General features: G+C 52.2%; 1 protein-coding gene across 4 annotated transcripts in view; it reads left to right on the top strand.

Moving 5' to 3' along the window:
• The window catches only part of LOC129560651 (liprin-alpha-1-like), a 41,809-nt gene extending 34,272 nt beyond the window's left edge, over positions 1 to 7,537 (top strand). Inside the window, exons 9-11 of one of the 4 annotated variants that reach the window (XM_088845083.1) lie at positions 3,004 to 3,143; positions 3,990 to 4,159; positions 4,934 to 7,537. In XM_088845083.1, coding sequence (XP_088701209.1) covers positions 3,004 to 3,143; positions 3,990 to 4,116 — 267 coding nt within the window. In that variant the 3' untranslated portion in view covers positions 4,117 to 4,159; positions 4,934 to 7,537. The remainder of the gene's footprint in view (positions 1 to 3,003; positions 3,144 to 3,989; positions 4,160 to 4,933) is intronic. The other 3 variants (XM_088845082.1, XM_088845085.1, XM_088845084.1) reach the window with 3 other exon arrangements.
• The last annotated feature ends 6,288 nt before the right edge of the window (positions 7,538 to 13,825 follow it).

A 13,825-nucleotide genomic window follows, 5' to 3' on the forward strand; every position in this document is an offset into this window, starting at 1 on the left:
GTTTCCCCCATAGCAGTAAGTTTGAATTAGCGTATCACTAAGCAGTTACAGGAGAAGGCAATGGCACCCCCAATCCAGTACTCTCGCCTGGAAAATCCCATGGACGGAGGAGCCTGGTAGGCTTCAGTCCATGGGGTCGCAAAGAGTCGGACACGACTGAGAGACTTCACTTTCCGTTTTCATTTCCATGCACTGGAGAAGGAAATGGCAACCCACTCCAGTGTTCTTGCCTGGAGAATCCCAGGGACGGGGGAGCCTGGTGGGCTGCCATCTATGGGGTCGCACAGAGGGGACACGACTGAAGCGACTTAGCAGCAGCAGCAGCAGCAGCATGCAGTTATAAGCATAATGTAGATGGATCCTAAACTACATAACGTGTGTAATTCATAAATGAGATGATCCTTACATAAAGAAATGACCCTCTTAAGTGTAGATTTAATGGACTTTTGACACAATATCCTTTCTGTGTAGGTGCTTGTATTTAAGACTCTCAATGTCATCAGCTTTTGCACAGTTAATGTCTCTCTTAGACTTTAAAAAAGTATCTTCTATGGCTAATAAAATGTAAAGACTGCACCTGCTATTATGCTAGCTTTCATTCTTACATATTTTCACAGGGAACCTGCTTTAATGAATTTATTTTGCGAAGTTTTAAATCAAATTCTTTGTAAGGATTTTACATTAATGTCCAGTAGGTGGTTAGATTTGTTCAATGTTGAAATAGGTATTATGGTAACTTTCTCATCAGTTAAATTACTGATTTAACGTTGAACATGTTTTTTGTTGAGAGAAACTAACTTATAGAGAAGTTTGACTGAGAATAGACAACTGTTAAGGCCCTTTATTGTACAGAATGCTGTGCTTTATTAAATCACGATATTGTAATGGAATTGTGTCTTCTGAGTAATAATTGATAGTGTTTCTCTAGTAAATCTTCAATAGCTTATTTAATTTCTGTGGTCAAAAAAAATGTTCTGTTTCCAGTTACATGTTCTCTAAATCTTCATCTCACTTATATGTTTGCAGTCTTTTTTGCTTTACTGTCTTTGCCTATACTGATTCTTGAATTTTTAGCTTCAGAGTCGCAATAAATCTGGTTTCTCTTCATTTCTTTGCATGCATCTATCAGCCTAGTGATTTAAGGAAGCATCGTTGAAAGGTAAACTCCTTAGAACTTTAGCATGCCTTTGTTTCTCTGTGAAGTGTTAAATAGTCCTTATCGTTTAACATGAATGAACACTATGTGGTTATGTACTGGTGAATAATTGATGTTTTAATGGAAGTAATGAAACTCACCCACCACGTAAAACATGCTGATGGTTCTGTTGGAAATAGGTCATTCGTTGGGACAATTGTAACAGTTTGCCTTTCTCCCACTTGTTTGCCTTCTAATCATCTCATGTTTATTTATAATAGACATAGTATCATTGGTTACTTTTTAAATTTTCTTTACTTATTCTTTTGGCCATGCTGCACAGCTTATGGGATCTTAGTTCCGCAACCAGGGATCAGACCAGTGTCCCGGCAGTGAAAGTGCCAAGTCCTAACCTCTGGACCACCGTGGAATTTATGCTCAGTGTTTTCTTAAAAGACAAGACTGTTAGATTTTCTTAAAAGGCATAGATGTTAGATTTGCGGGAAGCCAATTTACTGACGGTGGGTAGCAGTGTGCAGGAGACTGTGTGCCGGGCACCGTGTCGAGTGCTTTGTGAGTCTGTCATCTCATCCCGCAGACACCCAGGTGAGGTCCAGGCTGCTGTTATCCCTATTCAGCAGACATGGACACTGAGGCTGAGAGAGGCTGGGCACCATGCCCAGGCTCACACACACAGCAGTGTGGTGCGGACTGGTCTGATCAGAGCCTGGACGCGTACCCGTGGTGCCGTCCAGCCCGCTTTCCTCCTGAGGCTCTCGTGTCCATCACGGCATCCCTGATGGAAGGAGCATCAGGAGGGAGCTCGGTGCCGCTCCCCTCGGGTCACTTGGATGAGCCCATGTTGTTGGAGTCCAGTGCCCCGAGGGCTGGCCTTCCTTGTCCCTCTCCCGCTCCCAGCCCTCTGACCGAGCACTCCTGGGGCCTTCCTGCAGGACTCGGGCAGCCGCACTCTGGTTCAGGCAGCTCAGTGCCCGGGAGCCCTCCTGCTAGGCACAGCAGGGCAGCGCCGTCACCCTGGGGTTGGTGGCCTGGGTGTGCCGCTCTGTCAAACCTTAACATGGATCAGCCGTAGGCACCCATATGTCCTCTCCCTTTTGAACCTAACTCAAATCTCCCTCCCCATTCCACTGCTCTAGGTTGATACAAGATCATCTCTTAGTGAGACCTAGGGGTGCTTTATGGAACCCACAGTGAGCAAATTACACTCGAACTGTGTGTAAGCACTTCAGGGTGTAGCCCCCAGTCTGTGTGTTCCCGAGAAATAAAAGCCAGACCCATGGTGTTCGCATGGAGGGGTTAGGTACCTTTTCTGTTTCTCTGGTCGTGATGGGTTCCAGTAACCTGCATCATCACTACAAATGCTCTTGGGTGGTGGCACAAGCGGTGTCCTTTCCTCCTTCAAACAGAAAGGTCTGGACGGCTTTGCTGAGAGGTTTCTTACTCTCGAAACTGGTGCTTCTGAGCAGCGTCTGGCAATGAGCACAGTCCTTTCATCAGGGCAGTTCATGCCATGCAGGGTTCACGGTGCTGGCATCGCTCTGCCCTCCTGCCCAGCAGGGCCATCTGGTTGTTGGATTCCAGGGAGGGCAGAGCCCGGCTGCAGGGAGGCTCTGGTCCGGGGTCTCTGCACTCAGTCGGGTGCTCTCGCTGCCCCACAGCCCTGCCTCTCTTGAACAAGACAGTCCTTTAAGATGGCATTAAGCTATAACAAGGGTTTATTTTGTACTTGGGGGAAAGCATAGCTAATAGATTTTCAAATAAGTTTCTGGTTATAATGTAAAGCCTGTGAGATTGCCTTTTACGACAGTCTTTTGTTACCCAATTTTACACTTACCTCAATCCCTCAGCCGCCAGCTATCCGGGAAGAGGTAGGAGGCATCGAAGGCAAAACCTCGACCCCTGCCTCGCCGCGGTCCCTTCGGCTGGACCGGCTGCACACGGGGTCGCTGCGCACAGCCAGCCACGAGGCCATCAGGGACGCCTGCAAGTAAGGGGCCTGCGCGCCTCGGTATCAGTTTCAGGAGCCCTGCGCCTCTTGTCTTGAAAGAGTTGCAAGGATGATTTTACATGAATCCCACTGGGTTCGGTGCCTGGGTTTAGTGGTGGACTTCAGGTGCTGGGGGAGGAGAGCTCAGTGACCTCAGTGATTTTAGGAAACGTCCGTCTTGATGGATTGACTCCTGTGGGAGCTTTCCTCCTGCTCTTGCTAGAGGTCTGACCAGCCCGGGGCGCGTTCCTGCCGGTGGCGGCCCCTTGCCTCTCGGGTTCACTCTTGAGGGTCCCTCCCTTTTCCTCAAGGGTCTCCTCTCAGGAGACTCTGTCCACTCCCGTGACTGACACTGTCCTCATTCAGACGACCACCTGCTGAACTCCCGTCCTGAGCCAGGCAGCGCTCGATGGAGGGCACGTGTGGTCACCTGACCAGCAGCCCTGCACGGTGACCGTCGCTCTCCTGCCACTGCCAGGGGCAGTCACCATGCGGGAGGCAGGGGGACTGCCCAGAGCGGGGGAGCTCGCCTTCCCTGGGAGTGTCGTCACCTGCCGAGCAGCGACCCTGAGGGAAGGTTGGAGCGCCCTCTGCACCAGCTGGCCTGGAGTCAAGCCCTCCTTGGGCGAGAGCTAGAGGCAGGGAATCGCAGCTTTCCCGGGGTGGTTGTCTGTGGCCGGGAGCCTGCATTGCTCGTGTGGAGTGTGCTTGGTGAAGGAGACTCCACGGTCTGCTGTGAGGTTGAGGCGCGGAGGTTGCTGGGTGCCCCGTTCTATCAGTAGGTCCTGTGGACGGGTGTATGTTTGCACGAGGGTGCTGGATAACGGTCGTTTTCTCTCCCTGAAGCTCGACAGGCTCCCAGGACAGCCCCGGGAGCAACCCCAGCAGCAGCAGCAGCCAGAACTCGCCACACAAAGCAGCAAAAAACAAAAGCATCAGGTACTCCATCAGCCGCATATTTCAAAAGAAGTAAAAGGGCCGGCCTGGACACCCCGGCAAGGAGGCATTCGGCCCAGGTGGGTGCTTCACCGTTCGGAGTTAGGGGGCCTGCAGGCATGTCCCTTCTGCGTCTCCCCCGTCATCCCCACGAGGCACCTGTCACTCACGCTGGGGGTCCTCCTGGGAGCAGGAGCGGAGGAGGCGTCTGTCTTCTCGGTGGGTCTGAGATGATCTGATGAGTTAATGAGTGGTTGGGTGGATGGATGGATGAATTCATCAGTGGATGGGTGGATAGATTAGTGAGTGGATAGGTGGATGAACAGATGGCTGGCTGGATGGGTGGATGAAGGGAGCATGGAATGAATAAAGCGGATGTTTCTACTCCAGTGCTAGAAACACATTCCCCGAAATTGCTTGAGTAGGAGCTGGGCAATGGTTGTTTCCTCCAGAACAGTGACAGGTGTTTGGAAACGGCTAAGTGCTCATCAGTGAGGGGTGAGGTACAATCTGTGGACAGCCCACAAGGAACAGCCCCCTCCTTCCTGCCACCGTCCCCACCCCCAGGAGCCCGTCAGGGGCTCTGCCCACGGCCCCCGCCCCACCCCACAGCCGCGTAGGTCCTCCTGGGGGCTCCTCAGCACAGAGTGTCATCACCAGGCCCCCACCTCGCTCGGCGCCATCTCCTGGAGGACAGGGTGTGTTCCTGCCTCTCCAGCCAGATATTTGCTGAGTGTCTTGTTTGTGCTGGGTGTGGGATGTACAGGGGTAAGTAACGCAGATGTGGTCTGGAGCACAGTTTAGGGACAAGAGGGGAAAAGGAGCAGGTTATTACATCTCTCCCTGTTATTCAGAAATACAGCACTGCGAGGGATGCTGCATTGACTGTGTACCAGATGCTGCGCGTTCCCCTCACCAAGCAGGGGCTGCCACCTCCCGATTTACAGAGGAGACAAGGCCCCGCGGTTAGGGAGTGGTGAGGCAGGTTCACACCCACGCAGCGGGACCGGACACTTTGCCGAACCCCAGCCACCTCTCCGATGGATGCAGCAGGAATGAGATGGTTCTATGGCATCACTGATTCAATGGACGAGCGTTTAAGCAAACTCCAGGAAATAGTGAAAAGGACAGGAAAGCCTGGAGTGCTGCCGTCCATGGAGCGGCAAAGAGTCGGGCACAACTGAGCGGCTGAACTAAAACCTGAGTGTGTGCTGAACTGCTTCAGTCGTGTCCGACACTCTGCAAGCCCAGGGACTGTAGCCCAGTAGCTCCTCTGTCCAGGGGATTCTCCAGGCAAGAATACTGGAGTGGGTTGTCATGCCCTCCTCCAGGGCATCTTCTTGACCCAGGGATCGAACCCACGTCTCTTGTTATCTCTTGCATTGGCAGGCAGGATCTTTACCACGAGTGCCACCTGGAAAGCCCCAGTGAACGCTGACAACTAGGAAATGCAGAAAATAAGGGCTGCTCCTAAGTTAAACCAGAAGAGCAGCAAGCACAGGTTGTAAAGAGGGAAACGCAGGATGAGCGACAGCAGTGCTGACGGAAACAAGCAGGGATGCGCTCACCCACATAAAGAGAATACCTGTGCCGTTGGGAAGAGGAACCCGTCAGTCCTCGGAGGGACAGTAGAACCAGAATGGAGACCGAGGCCGTGGTCAGCAGTGCCCACCCACACGGCCCAAGTGGAGTGGTGTCACTCACCAGGCTTCCTGCATCCCCAGAGCTGCCGGCGGTAACATCTCTTGAGCGCTAGGCCGGGCAGCGTCCCCGAGTGAGCTAAGACATCACTGCTCTCCTTCCAGTGCTGCTGGGGTCCCTCTGTGGGCGGCCATGCTCATCCCCTGCCCTGCCACCCTCTGGGGCCCGGCTGTCCCCTGGGATCTTTTCAGCGCTTGATCTTGGGTGTTCCCAGCCCTCTGCCATGCAGGACTGGGACGCAACTCAGGACTTGGGCTTGAGACATCAAGGAGACCGCGAATCTGGACGGACACCGCCCTGGGGCCCGTGAGAGAGCAGGAAAGCAAAACCCCTAGTCCAGCATCAGGCTCTCCCCCACCCTCGGGGAGGATGCAGAGCTGGGGAACGTGCCCTCAGCCACCACTGCCTCCTGCACAAGTTCCTCCTCTTCGCCTGTCCTTGACCTGAAAGAAACCCCAGCTGCTGCTGCTCCGCAGGTGATTCGTAAAAATGCACCTCCTGCAAGAGCTATTGTCCTGCTGCACTGGGACTGCCTGAGTGTGCTAAGGAGTGTCAGAAAAGTGGGGATGCCACCCCTCATACTGGAGGTGGAGGGCCTGATACTGGGAAGGGTCTGATGCCTGGGGGGGGGTCTGAGGGTGGGGGTGGGCCTGATGCTGGACTAGGGTCTCATGCTGGGGGAGGGTCTGTGACGGGGGGTGCCTGGCACTGTGGGATGGTCTGATTCTGGGGGAAGGTCTGATGCTGGACTAGGGCCTGATTTGGGGAACTTCTGATGCTGGGGGGAATGTCTTATGCAAGACTAGGGTCGGAAGCTGGGGAGGGCCTGTTGCTGGGCGAGTGCCTGCTACTGGAATAGGGCCTGATGCTGGGGGAGGGTTTATGTTGGACTAGGGCCTGATATTTTGGGTAACCTCTGATGCTGGACTAAGGTCTGATGCTGGGAGAGTGCCTGACGCTGGGGCAGGGTCTTATGCCCCAGAAGGTCTGATTCTGGACTAGGTCCTGACGCTGGGAGGGAAGGTCTGATGCTAGGGGGGGAGGGAGTCTGATGCTGGGGGGGAGCTTCTGATGCTGGACTAGGGTCTGATGCTGGGGGAGGGCATGATGCTGGACTAGGATCTGATGCTCGGGGAGGGCATGATGTTGGACTAAGGGCTGATGCTGGACTAGGATCTGATGCTGGGGGAGGGTCTGATGCAGGGGGAATGTCAGATGCTGGACTAGGGCCTGATGCTGGGGGATGGCCTGATGCTGGACTAGGGTCTGATGCTGGGAGAAGACCTGTCCCCGGCAGATGCTGAAGTGATGGAGCCTCTTGGCTCCGGAGCCAAGGGCATGAACACCCCGTCGGTCGTCCTTTGGGGACACCTATGTCTTCGCCTTCTGGCCTTTCCATTGTATCCATCGACTCCTAACAGAACGCCCGTGTGATGACACGGGCTCCCATTACCAGCTCTGGTCTGTTCTCAGGGAGAGGACAGCTTACCCTCGGCACTCTTGATTGGCAGTGGGAAATTTTGCTTCAGTACTTTATTGAAAGAAAGCAATAAATAATACTGCAATAAAAAAAGTTCAAAAGTAGACTGTTCGTACTTTGTCACATATTCAGGAAGTTCACAAAAGATTAATAGGAAAACAGAACAGTAAGAATGAATTGTACGAGTAAATTAAAGGCAGAACCCACATGTAAAGAGACATGCTGTCTCTGTCTACCGAGATCCAGCTGCATAATAAATATCACACCGTGATCTGAACGCATCTCTTGCTGGCTTTTTTAATGTGCCGCTGAAAAAGTAAAAGTTACATTTGCTACTTATACAATCCAGAATGGCTATGTCATTGCAATCTAAAAATGTACGCCTAGGTCCATTCTTTAAACATGTTTAGAAACAGATGTAAAAAGATGATTTACATACAAATAAGGCCTTTGTCAGAGCTGCACTACACTGTCTGTCTGGGAAGTGGCACCTTCGCTGTCCAGCTGGATGGCTCCGCAGCAGGTGCAGGGCATCACGATTGGTCCCCGAAGAGTCTCACCGGAGAGGAGGGACCCGAGTCCAGAGACTAGGTTACCGGAGAGATTTTCATAGCCGTCTTCTAGTCATCCTTTCAGCCCAAATTTCATCAGAAGCTCACATTTAACACCCAGTACTTTTAAATCGCTTCACGCTGCAGACAAAAAGCATTTCTTGCCAGAAAAAGTACGGTTTAGGTCAGTCGTTAAAATCCAACAACCATTGGTTGGAATTAAGTTTGCTGATTTCAAAGTGATTGTTGGAGAGCTCGGTTACATTCTGGAAGGAGAATGCACACCGTGTCATGATGATTTTACAATCGCAGGAAAAGCCCTTCTCTCATGGTTTAACATGTAAAAATTAAACAAGAATAATTACAATAAATGCATCATTTACAAACTCCCTATATTTGTTCATAGGATTGATACAGACAAGCACTACAGTACATTCATTTGAAAGACTAAACTCAGGTATCAGAACACGAATTGATCTGAAAGGATATTTATAGCCTGAATATACAAGTAAGTAATTATATAAATGAAGTCATAAGTTTACATAAACATAAGAAACATGAAATTCTAAAATTATTTTCTCTATGGTATCCATGAGCTTTTCACTAATTAAAAACCCTGTCATAAAATATCTTCGGGTCCATATAACAAGTATCAACAGATTAAAGATTGCATCGAGTTGAAAATGTAGTCTCTGTCGTATCCTGGACGCTGTCTAATCACCTGTAGAAGTAGTGTGGGTAAACTGGAAACACACAGACGAGTCAGTCCTGGGACGGCGGCTGGTGCCCGAGCCCCTGCCCCTCCAGACACACCCCCCCAACCCCATTCATGGCTTCAGGGGCTTTGAGAATTCAGAGAAACACGGAGGACCAAGCAGATGAAGGAGAGAACTCTGTGGCAGACTTTATTCTGACGTATAGCTAAAAGCTGCTGGTAACAATCCCCAAAACCCAATCCAGCTTTCTAGCTGAGAGAACAGGACAGAGCAGACAGCCTCCTGCCCTCAGAGCGGCTCCAGCAGAGCTGGGCCCCCTGGCCGGCCCCACCAGAGGACCGCCCAGAGCAGCACCTGCAAGGGAGGGTGGCCCCTCAGCGGCGGCCAAGCCCCAGCTGCCGGTGCACCTCCGTGAGAAACGCTGGCAGGGCAGCCTCGAGAACCCTGACGCCCTGGGCCCTGCTCCCTCCGAGACCGTGCACGCAGGGCATGGCCAGCAGCACTGCCGCTGTGGGAGGGACACCCGTGCGCACAGACGCGCGGGAGCCTCGGGCCGTGCTCTGACCAGTCCGGCGCCAGCCAGGCGCCAAGGTCACGTTCTCTGCTGCTGAGGGCTCTCGCCGGCCGACCTCCGGAGACCCGCTGACCCTCCACTCTCAGGGCGTGGCCTCCGTGCCCCCGCGGGACCAGGCCGGCCAGTACTCACCCCGAAGCTCAGCAGGAGCAAGTCCTGACTGCATCGGAATCCAGTCTCTGCGTTCCCGCCACGCTGCCCCATCCCAGGAGCGCGGGAGGAAGCGTGCAAACACAGAGTGCGGCTAGCCGTGCAACGTCACACGGGGCACGAGGACACACTCACACCCGCAGCAGCACCCACTCCTACTGAGGGTCTGGGGAACCTTCTAGAGGGAGGATGAGCCGGGGAGAGCGAGCCTGGCGGCTGCCATCTACAAACCCCTGCCACCCGGGGGCGGGCGGTCACACTAGAGCAGCAACGGCACATTCGATGACAGAAACGCCGACATGGGGACAGCTACTCCACGTGAGCAGCTGCCACTGTTTCTCCCTGGTCTCTCATCCCCTCCTTTCCCTAATTAACAACTGCCTGAATCTGCCCAATGGAACTCAGGGAATGTCATGGAGGCTGAATGAAGGCCGTTAATCAAAGAAACGGGGACACAGAAAGCCCTGTGCTCAGGAGCCCCAGGGGGCCCAGCTGCGGTTTGCTCATCCTGTCATCCTATTCTGGGCCGCTCTTCCCTTTTCCATCCCCTGGTACATCTCACTGTCAGGGCACCGACCATGACACCCGTTCTCCGGGTTCAACCACAGCAGGGTCGAAGGGCTGCAGCTTCTCAGCCTCCCCTCTGCTGGCTCCTTCACCACACAGGACAGGGGCTGTGTGCACCCTGCTTGTTTACTACGGCTGGAGACCACAGGTGGTGTGTTTGCTCGTGTGCTCACCCCTTTCGCTTCGGGGCAGGTTTGGGGGAGTACTGGAGGAGCCCACCACAAGGCGCCCTGGAGGTGGGGCATCAAGGCCCGGACAGAAGGATAGGTTCTTCCAAAATTGCTGGGGATGGGGGATGGGGCAATTTCAGGGCCTCCTCCTCCTGACACTTGGGAGTCTGTTCTTGGTTTTACTTTGCGTGTTTGTTGCAGGCTTCCCCTTTCTCTGTGAGCACTTTCTGAGCCCCCTTCCGCTGTCCCTAGACCCTAGGAGAAAGCCTGGCGAAGGCGGGGACAAACAGATCATTTACTCTGTATATCTTTGGTCGAGTTATTAACTCGTCTACACTTCAGTTTCCTTACTAGGAACAGGCCAGAAACTCCTAGCTCCTGGGACATCCCAGAGGATGAAAGGAGGCAACCAGTTGACCGCCCATCCCCAGCCCTGGCACCGGCACATAAAGAAAGCAATGCCTTCTCTCTGTTCTCCCAAATGTCAGGCCCCAGAGTTTCCTCCCTTATGATACTCGGCCCCCGCCCCTACCCCCGCCCAGGAGAGGTATTCAGCTCTGCTCAGCATCAGGAGACATGGGGGCAGGCGAGAGAAATTGACGGTGATTTTCCACTAGCTGTTCAGCACTGTGCTGGATATTTTAGGCATTGCTAGATATTTCAGGTGTTATTTCGTTATTAGGCAGAAAGCACACAAAAAACGGTAATGACTCAGGCCTGCCTTGAACTTTCCTGCCTTCTGTGTGGCAGATTTCAGAGACTCAGGCCCTGGATTTCTCGTTCTGTGAGCCTGGCCACTGGGTGAGACCTGGTCCCCACTTCCCCTTTCCTGGCTGGCCCTGCAGGCCAGCACACAGACCCCTTTTTCAAAGTTTCACAGACAGACTGACAAAGGAAGTAACACAAGTTTCAGAATCTCACAGGGCTCTGTGACTGCAGTCTGGATTCTGCCCCCTTTTAAGAGCTGGTTCTGAGACCCCCTTGACCTCTTGCCTTTTGCAGCCATGCCTGGGGCTGGGGGTCTGCAGTCTCCTGTTTCTTTTCCAACCTGCCCCCAACTCACCCCTGGCCGCAGAGTGTTCAGGCCACAGAGTGTTCAGGCCACAGAGAGAGGGACCTTAGGACCTCCTGAGGCATTCGCGAGGAAATCCCCTTGGGGAATTTTCTCAAAATGGGATTTGGAAATTCTGCACCTTAGTCACTCTGGACAGAGGCAGCTCTGGGCAGTGACAAGATGGGGGGACAGGAATTTAGATCTGGGCTCTGGCCCCAGTTCAGCTCCAGTCCTCTTTGTGAGATGGTGGCAGACCTCTGCCCTTTGAGGCCCTCCATTTCCTCATCTAGGAAGTGGAGGTTTGACAGTATTGTTCCTGAGACTGTTCTTGGTTGAAAGATACAAAACTAGAGGATTTGTGGTATTCCGGAGGAGAGTTGGGGGTACGTGTGCTATTGCCCCTAAAATCACTTCTCATGCAGCTAAGGCTGAGGGGTTATCTTATCATCTCTCCTTCCTTCCCGTCCAAGGGAAGGGACTCACCAAGGCCCGGGACTCACCTTACTCCCTAGCTCATGAAGTCCTTGTGTGGGCAGTACTGGTCGGTCCTTTCACCTCACTCCCTCCGTCACTCCTTCCCTTTCTCCACCCCCTGCCGCCCCCCCACCCCACCCCCGCCACCTTTCCATTCATTTCTACCTCTGTGACATGTAAAATTCTTCGGGGCTTCCCTGGTGGCTCAGTGGTTAAGAATCCACCTGCCAATGCAGGAAACACGGGTTCGATCCCTGGTCCAGGAAGATCCCACATGCTGTGTGACTACTAAGCCTTTGCGCCACAACTACTGAGCCTGTGCCCTACAGCCCAGGAGCCACAACTACTGAGCCCACGTGCCACAACTATTGAAGCCCGCACGCCCTAGGGCCTGTGCTCCACAACAAGGGAAGCCACCGCAATGAGAAGCCTGTGCACTGCACCTTGAGGGCAGCTCCCGCCTGTGCAACTAGAGAAAAAAAGCCCTCACGGCAATGAAAATCCAGCACAGCCAAATAGAAATAAAATAATAAAAAATAGAATTCTTTGTTTATTAATGTAGAAAACAACTTAAGCAGGAGGGTATTGTACTGGGGGCGATGCTGAGTAGTTCACAGAGTGGACAGAGCATTGGAGAACCTGACTTGGAAAAAGGGCAAGTGAGAAACCAGGGCATCTGGGCAGCAGTGCTACTGGACGGTCTCATCAGGGTACCACTGTTGAACCAAATATACCCCAGCCATGTTTCCTATCCACGTCTCAATCTATTAAAGATTCATAGTCCTAGAAGAGGGAGGGTAAACAGCCAAGCTGGTGTCACTTGCTTGCTTCTTCGCTGGGAGAGGATAGAACTCTGGGCTTCGCAGTACCCCTGAGACTGTATACCCTGGAGGAGAAATAAGTCCACAAAAGGATATCAAGATGATATTTGGAAGGGAGAATGGATACTGTGTAAGGAAGTTAAAAAACAAACACAGAAACATATTAAACCCATATTCCACCCAACCATCTACCCATTTATCTCTCCATCTGTCCATTTATCTATCTATACTTTCGGCCAACCAAGAAACACACTTTTAAAAAAGAGCCAAAACCTTTTATTTTGTATTGGGGTATAGCTGATTAACAATGTTGTAACAGTTTCTGGTGAACGGTGAAGGGACTAGGCATACATATACATGTATCCCTTCTCTCTCAAACTCCCCTCCCATCCAGGCTGCCGCAAACCAGTGAGCAGAGTTCCCTGTGCTAGATCTGTAGGTCCTTGTTGGTTATCTATTTTAAATATAGCAGAAGAAACACACTGAAAAAGCCTTTTTTTTTTTTTTTTTTTGGTCTGTGTGGCATGTAGGATCCTAGTTCCCTGACCAGGGATGGAACCTGTGCCCTCTGCATTGGAAGAGTGGAGTCTTAACCACTGGATCACCAGGGAAGTCCCTGAAGAAACATTTTTTATTCAGCACCGCTGGCTCAGTCGGTAAAGCGTCTGCCTGCAATGAGGGAGACCCAGGTTCGATCCCTGGGTTGGGAAGATCCCCTGGAGAAGGAAATGGCAACCCGCTCCAGTACTCTTGCCTGGAAAATTCCACGGACTGAGGAGCCTGGTAGGCTATAGTCCATGGGGTCGCAAAGAGTCGGACACGACTGAGAGACTTCACTTTCCCTTTCGTGTTACAGAGGCCATACCAGGCACTTGATAGAGTGCAAACGTATCCCTCAGAAATATCCCAAGAGTCTTCTTGGATGTACATACAAAGGATGTATTACTGGAACTGAAACAAAGATGAGGACCCAGAGAAAGGAATTCATGTCTATCCACGCACTGGAGGGCCTCTAACAACATTTCTAGGGACAGAGTGATTCGCTTTGCATGCGGGCAGACAAGGGATGGTTTTTGTGGACGTGTATTGCAGGAGATTGCTCACCACAAGTGCACAACAGGGTGTGGCCAGGATTTAACCTCTGAATCCTAGGCTCTGCCTCTAGTCTCTTTACCTCTCTAGCAGTAAGGATGTCCTAGTTCCTTTTTAACAGCTCTCAAACGGGGACTGTGAATATAAGAATCCCTGCCCGGCAGTGTTCTTGCCTGGAGAATCCCAGGGACGGGGGAGCCTAGTGGGCTTCCGTCTATGGGGTCACACAGAGTCGGACATGACTGAAGTGACTTAGCAGCAGCAGCAGCAGCCCGGTATAACTCAGAGAAGTTCTGTGAAGTGGGCTGAGTTAGTGGGTGTGAGGTATTTTCCAAGTACAAAGACAGAGAACTATTTTTGCCGTGCTTATTTCTGTCTCCAGAATGGCTAATGAGA

The sequence above is a fragment of the Moschus berezovskii genome, chromosome 17 (genome assembly GCF_049115385.1).
Source record: "Moschus berezovskii isolate FMDL1 chromosome 17, NW_MosBer_1.0, whole genome shotgun sequence".
Lineage (NCBI taxonomy): Eukaryota > Metazoa > Chordata > Mammalia > Artiodactyla > Moschidae > Moschus > Moschus berezovskii.